This window comes from Nerophis ophidion, linkage group LG04, assembly GCF_033978795.1.
Source record: "Nerophis ophidion isolate RoL-2023_Sa linkage group LG04, RoL_Noph_v1.0, whole genome shotgun sequence".
Lineage (NCBI taxonomy): Eukaryota > Metazoa > Chordata > Actinopteri > Syngnathiformes > Syngnathidae > Nerophis > Nerophis ophidion.
Genome location: NC_084614.1, coordinates 26,013,957 through 26,021,298, shown reverse-complemented (window position 1 = coordinate 26,021,298; position 7,342 = coordinate 26,013,957). Strand labels below are relative to the sequence as shown.

The window sequence follows — 7,342 nt, the reverse complement described above, 5'->3', positions numbered from 1 at the left end:
AGAGAGAAGACACTGACAAAATTGGAGAGTTGATGTACTTTCCTTCCAATGGCACGTTCAACCTGATGTACTACCCTTATTATGGAAAGAAAGCTCAGGTAACATTGTTTTCTTTGAATAGAAAGGGAATATATTCCTGTGTTAAAACGTCGTGTGCTGTCCTTTCCAGGTGAACTACTCGCAGCCTTTGGTTGCCGTGAAGTTCCTTAACCTCACCGCCAACGCCGACGTCAACATTGAGTGCAGGATCAATGCCAACAACATTCCCACCGGGAGCGAAAGAGACAAGTTTGCCGGACGGGTGTCTTTCAAGCTGAGGATCAACACCATTAACTAGGTTTTAAAGCCTTTTTTTCCTCCCCCTCCTCCTCTGAAAACCTAACGCTCTGCAACATGGACACATGCACAGAAACACATTGCGGCATTCCCACCCTTTGTGGATTTTGTTTACAACCAATCCCTCCCCAAAACCAATCAATTGATGGGTGCAGACATTGTGTGTGATGAGATCAGGCAAGAATAAAGGGTGATAATCCTGTAATTATTTCTGTCTGTGAGCTTGGGGACAATTTTTTTTTTGTAAATTAATTTGAGGTGACGTCTATTTATACTGCATGACAAACAACTAGGGGATGTGAAGGATATAAACGTGTGTTTAGGACCAGTAACGTTAACTCTATTGCTGCTGCTGTCCTGCTGCCTCAATATAGAGCCTTTCTCCAAATGTGATTACACACCAATACAAAATGTGTATATCTGCAGTTGTTATTCCTACAATATAATATAACCATAGTAGGGATGGGCATTTAAAATATTCCATTACCCTCCACAACTGAATTAATCTGTCCTTTTATTTACTTGAGATGGTAGAATATACTAAGAAAAGTGTCTGCATGGATGTATGAGGTCTGTCTATAACGTCCCTTTTCTTCACCATGCTTCTTGAGACTGACTCAACAGTGCCTCTGCTGGTTGCAGCCGAGTACGGCACTCTATTATTAACAACATTTTGCAGAATTCCTTCAAATCACTTAATATGCTCATCTCCTAATCCATGTAACTATTTACACACAAAAAAATTAATCCAACAGTATATATCTTAAAGGATGGATGCCGAGATGAAGCCCTTTTGCATGTGTGTGTTGTCCTTAGCGTGTTGCGAAGGCGGGAGACCCCGCCCCAAATGTCCCATCTCTCAGAAAAAAAAAACAGTTCTGTGAAAGCGCTGACCACCAGGAGGGACCGCCATGTAGGCTACAAAAAAATTATATACTTGTTTTATAAACACAAAGATAGTTTGTGGCTTGGATGTTAGCGTGTTTGATCCATTTATTGACACATTTCATATCGTAGGTCGGGAAGTTGCATACATTGTGCAATACTTATTCAAACTAAACATTATGAATGCTTAATCCTATTGTGGGACGTCTGCAGGCTAATCCCTGCATATAATCTACATGCTATATGGTCTTCCATGCATTATTTCACCTCCACCTATTGAAAGTCGTGCATTTTTTATTGCGAGAGAGGTCTTGTTTTTGTCCCAATAGAGTTGACAAAGAGCTCAAACAATCAATGAAATCATTACAGGAGGCATTTTTGTTAATAGTGACATATTTAGTTGTGTTTGTTTGTATTGCATTGACTTATCTGACTTCAGAAATGGATGGCAATTAATATTTTGTATTGATTTGCACTCGCTGTGCTTTGTGTGTGTGAACATGGCTTGAATTCATTAACAGAAGGTTACTATAGAGGCGACTAATTTGTGTTGCCGGATGGGAAATGACAAATGATCGTACATACCCAATTTCACCATGTACAACAAGGGGGGTCATTTTTGGCGTGCAGTTGATTTTCTGTACTCCCTTGTCATTTTCTGAAAATGTTTATAATGTATCATTAATGAAGTATATAGAAAAAGGATGGATGGACGGATGGATGGATAACATATAACAGGGGTCTGCAACCCGCAGCTCTAGGAGCTGCATGCGGCTCTTTCATGACTCCGCCGTGGCTCCCTTTGGCTTTAAAACAAAATTCATTCAGCAGTCATTTCAATTTATTTAATTTGATTTACTTATTTTATTTTGATGCAAGCGCTGTTATTTTGGAGAATTCGGTCATCTTGAAATGTAAAAATAAAACATATTTTAATCATTTGTCAATCAAAATGTACATCACACCCCCCTGTATGTCATACTTAGGTGGCAAGCAATTGAATAGTTTTTAGTAGTCAGCCCCTGGTAAGCTAACAATAGACAGATCAAAAGACAAAACAATTTCTGATGAAAATACAACATTTAACACTTCATCGATAGAATAATTTAGTTCGATGTTGACAAGGCTGGTTCACCTGTGTGCTTAATTTGTGAAATGAAAATAGCAAACAACAACAAAAACCACAGAAAGCGCAGAAAGCTGATCAGAGCAAAAATACTTGATTTGATTAAAAAAAAATGCAATAGCATAGCTGTAATAAAACTATAAGTGGTGTTATTGTCGTTTTAGGGATCTAACAAAGTTTGTATCTCAAGGTGGGTTTGTATTTGGTAGGAAATTACCTCAAATGGTTATTTGTATGCTGAAGGTTGCCGACCCTTGATATACAATATTGACAACTAGAGGTGAGAATCTTTAGAGACCTCAGAATTCGATCAGGTGACGATTTGATTCAGAATCGAAACTAGAGTCAACACGATTGTTGATTCAAACTGATCGTCCCAATGTATTATTTGGTATAATAATTAGAATACAACCTTTTCAAAACAGCCTACAAAACCTCTTTTAGGTTGCCGAGGTATACGCGCAGCGTGTAAGCATGGAGCTGGCCTAAAAATGGGATTCTTAAAAAAAATTTTAATCGATTTCTGAAAATGATGGATCAATTTAGAAATGAAATAAATAACAATTGTCATACGAATGGGAATCAATTTTTTGAGCACCCCTAATAAAACTTTAACCAAAAGCTAAGATTACCAGATAGAGATGTACAGTACATTGAATTGGTTTTAGCCTTTTTAATGCACAAAATATATCAAAGTTACATTCTTTCATTTTTCAGTATGGGGGCCTCGGCGGACAACTCCTGTCTTGTAATTTTACATTTAAATAAACTATAAGCATTGTTGGGAAAGAAAAACTTTCAAAACAGCGCCCCCACCTTGCTGTAAAGAGGCAAGCGACACGATGCACAACATCAGATGCAGGATGCAGGGAACAACCTGTTTGTGTTTGTTGTGTGTCGAAAGGGTCACATAATAGAAAGAATTATTATGGTACAGTGGCGATCGATACTTTTCGTTCGAGCCTATTTTACATCTTGTATCAGCAAGCTGTTACTACGTAGACTCAAATGATTCAAACCAGTCTAGAAATACCTTGTTATAAAACGTATTTTACCCACAATTTTATTTTTGTGGCACATTTTCCTCCATTTATGTTAAAGACAGTCAGACAACGCGACCGCTAACAAAGGACGTGCTTTGACTGATTGGTTAAATAGTAATTCAAACTCTGACATTTCAGAGCAGCTTTTTTCCCATTCTATTCACATGCACGGCCCTCTGCTTGCGTTGCTGCAACACTTGCTTAATTTCACTCTAATCTCTTAATCTGGTGGGCTAATCCACTAGCCCTGCACGCTGAACTTCTTTGGCCCCACTTTGCCGCTCGTCCTCCTTGGCCTTCTCCGAATTGTCCTACATTTGTTCCTCCAAAGAAGGATCATTAATTCGTTTCCATGTTTTGTCACCGCGTTCAATCCCAAATATTAAATTCAAATTCATCTACAAATTCTTGCTTCAGCCTTTCTGCATGAGAAGTCTTAAGCCAAAGATAAAAATGTTCACCAACACACCATATGAGAGCAGAGAGATGCATAAACAATGCAGGCTGCATTAAAGCAGTGTTATAAAAAGACTTACCCTTATATAACAGTAACAAAAGGTGCATGCTTCTCAAAAACATAACAGTGCCTCCTGGTGGACAGAAAATGTTATTGCCAGTGCCCAGGAATATTTTTTACCTCTTAAAGAGTTTCTGAATTTATCAATACTCCCTGATCATTAAGAGATGTCCTTGGAAAGCAATATATTTCCATCTTGTGTGGCTGTGTGACGTATTTATGGAATAGGGTTGTGCAGAGACGTTTTTTTTTAAGGATGAAAAGAAGTCAAGTATTGTTTTCGACTGATTATTTTTCATTGCAATTTTCTGGTAAAGGTTAAAGAATGTATCAGCTGGGATTGTATCACGTCAGATGATTTAAATTCCACGTTTTGTTTTTTTTATCATTATTTTAAGAAAAGTAACCTGCTCGGTTGTCGTTTTAATTTGGTGAAATTGTCACTTTTTCTCCTTAAAAATGCTTTCAGGTTGTAAATTCTTACCCAAAAAACGCCACAGTGTGTTCTGACAGAAAAATTATGAGAATATGTCTAAAACAAAAAGAAAAGAAACCAAACAACCTACCCTACACTTTCCTTATATTACATCCTAACCATGAATGTGGTGAAAAGATAGGAATCAGATCAGTTTGTTGCCCAAATGGATGATGAATCTACACTGGATCTTTATTTTACGCTCTTACTGTATGTATATTTTTGCTCATGTTGACTGCAAAACAAGATAGAGAAATAAATAAATGTCATTTAAAGGAACCAACAGGTTTAAGCCTCTGCTTTTTAAGTGTCTATGAACATCTGCACTTCCTTTACCATGAATTGATTAACGTGGACCCCGACTTACCCTGCGATGAGGTGGCGACTTGTCCAGGGTGTACACCGCCTTCCGCCCGATTGTAGCTGAGATAGGCGCCAGCGACCCCAAAAGGGAATAAGCGGTAAAAATGGATGGACCCCGACTTAAACAAGTTGAAAAACTTATTCGGGCGTTACCATTTAGTGGTCAATTGTACAGAATATGTACTGTACTGTGTCATCTACTAATAAAGTTTCAATCAATCAATCAATCAACGATGTGAGCTAGCATTTGTGAGCTAATCCATGCATTAGTGGAATTACCGCAAGGAACTCCAAACTTGTCCACATTTTTGAAACATTTTGTGCGTTAAATATGCTTAAACCAAGCCAATATGGGCCAACACTGCATTTTATAAGTTATTTGATTGAAACATTACCAACCTGACCAAGGTTGTAGCATGTGACGTCACGTCAAACCAAGACGGTTAGCTCGATGCTAGTTTATATCGGATATGTCGTAGACATGCTAATGATTAGCATTAACGATTTTACACGGCGATTTTACCGCCTCCTAATTTGGTAATAAAAAGTACAACTAGTTGCACGTTAGAATCTAACAGCTGGTGATTAACAAATACAATACTTAGAATGTAAACATTTTGTAGGGCTTAATAAAATTTGACTGGCAATTGTACACACTTCCTGACTATGGCAGCTCATGTAGGACAAACTTGAGGGTATGCATACCTGCAAATGTGTAAGACAGTGGTTCTCAAATGGGGGTACGCGTACCCCTGGGGGTACTTGAAGGTATGCCAAGGGGTACGTGAGATTTTTTTTCAAATATTCTAAAAATAGTAACAATTCAAAAATCCTTTATAAATATATTAATTGAATAATACTTCAAAAATATATGAATGTAAGTTCATAAACTGTGAAAAGAAATGCAACAATGCAATATTCAGTGTTGACAGCTAGATTTTTTGTGGACATGTTCCATAAATATTGATATTAAAGATTTATTTTTTTGTGAAGAAATGTTTAGATCTCTATTACAATCCCCAAAGAGGGCATTTTAAGTTGATGATTACTTCTATGTGTAGAAATCTTTATAATTTAATCACCTATTTATTTTTTTATTTATCCTTTATTTAACCAGTTAAAATCCCATTGAGATCAAAGATCTCTTTTCCAAGGGAGACCTGGCCAAGAGGGCAGCAGCAAGGTTACACTAAAAACAGTAAACAACACATAAAACATCACATTTAAAACATTAAAACTTGCTCATATGACACTTGTGCATACAGACAAGGTAGACAGCAATCCTTTCCCAGAAGCTTTAAACTCATTTAATGTAACAAGAGTTTGAAGTTGAATATTCGATTGTAGGTTAATCCAAGCCTTCGGTGCTGAAAACCTAAATGCTTTCTTGCCCAGTTCAGTTCTTACTTTGGGGATGACAAATTGAAGAACAACTTGTTTATTTTTCAACAAGTTTTTAGTTATCTTTATATCTTTTTTTCCAAATAGTTCAAGAAAGACCACTACAAATGAGCAATATTTTGCGCTGTTATACATTTTAATAAATCAGAATTTGATGACATAGTGCTGTATTTTACTTCTTTATCTCTTTTTTTCAACCAAAAATGCTTTGCTCTGATTAGGGGCACTTGAATTTAAAAAATGTTCACAGGGGGTACATCACTGGAAAAAAGGTTGAGAACCACTGGTGTAAGAAACCAAAATACATTGTAACGACTGCAAAGCATAGTTATCATTATCACTCCATGTTAAAAGAAAATGTTATTCAATTATTACCCATTGGGGATAAAGGCTGACGTTTTGTCTTTTCAATTTTATTTGTTTTGTTACTGAATTTTATACTTAGACTTAGGAAAACCTTAATGATCTACAAGGGAAATTGTTCATTTTGCTCAATGTGCTCATTTTGTTTGGCCATAGTTTTCTTGTTACACTTTGAAATTTAAATGTCCAATTCGTCACAGATTTACTATACACTGGCAGTTGTTCGACAATACCAAACAGAGCATTCATCTTCCAAATAATATTTTTTACTTTTTTTTATTTACTATCTCAAGTTCCTTTGAAGGCATTTGATCAAATGATGTCACAATTTTAAATTATAACATAGATTTGCATAACATGTCATTATTTAACTATTTTAAACCTTTGACATTATCTGATCAAAAGACCTTCAGAAGGTTAAAAATACTAATAAAAAAAAATTACATGATTTTTTTTTTTAGGATTTAATTTTGACAATTTTGACCAAAAAAAACCCCTATATATGAATCCATAATGTTTTATGCCCTTCAAAAACATACGGATTTTTATATCTTGTTCAGCGGTATAGGGCTGTTGGTAGAGCGGCCGTGCCAGCAACTTGAGGGTTCCAGGTTTGATACCCGCTTCCGCCATCTTAGTCACTGCCGTTGTGTCCTTGGGCAAGACACTTTACCCAACTGCTCCCAGTGCCACCCACACTGCTTTAAATGTAACTTAAATATCGGGTTTCACTATGTAAAGCGCTTTGAGTCACTGGAGAAAAGCGCTACATAAATATAACTCACTTCACTTGAACTTTAAAGATCATTGAAATCGAATGTCCCTAGATGGTG

The 7,342-nt window shown here is 36.6% G+C and overlaps 1 protein-coding gene across 2 annotated transcripts in view; it reads left to right on the top strand.

The window, feature by feature from the left end:
* The window catches only part of atp1b2b (ATPase Na+/K+ transporting subunit beta 2b), a 29,600-nt gene extending 24,939 nt beyond the window's left edge, over positions 1–4,661 (top strand). For both annotated transcript variants that reach the window (XM_061897667.1, XM_061897669.1), the window contains 2 exons: positions 3–98; positions 170–4,661. In XM_061897667.1, the coding sequence (XP_061753651.1) occupies positions 3–98; positions 170–337 (264 nt within the window). In that variant the 3' untranslated portion in view covers positions 338–4,661. The remainder of the gene's footprint in view (positions 1–2; positions 99–169) is intronic.
* Positions 4,662–7,342: the final 2,681 nt, after the last annotated feature.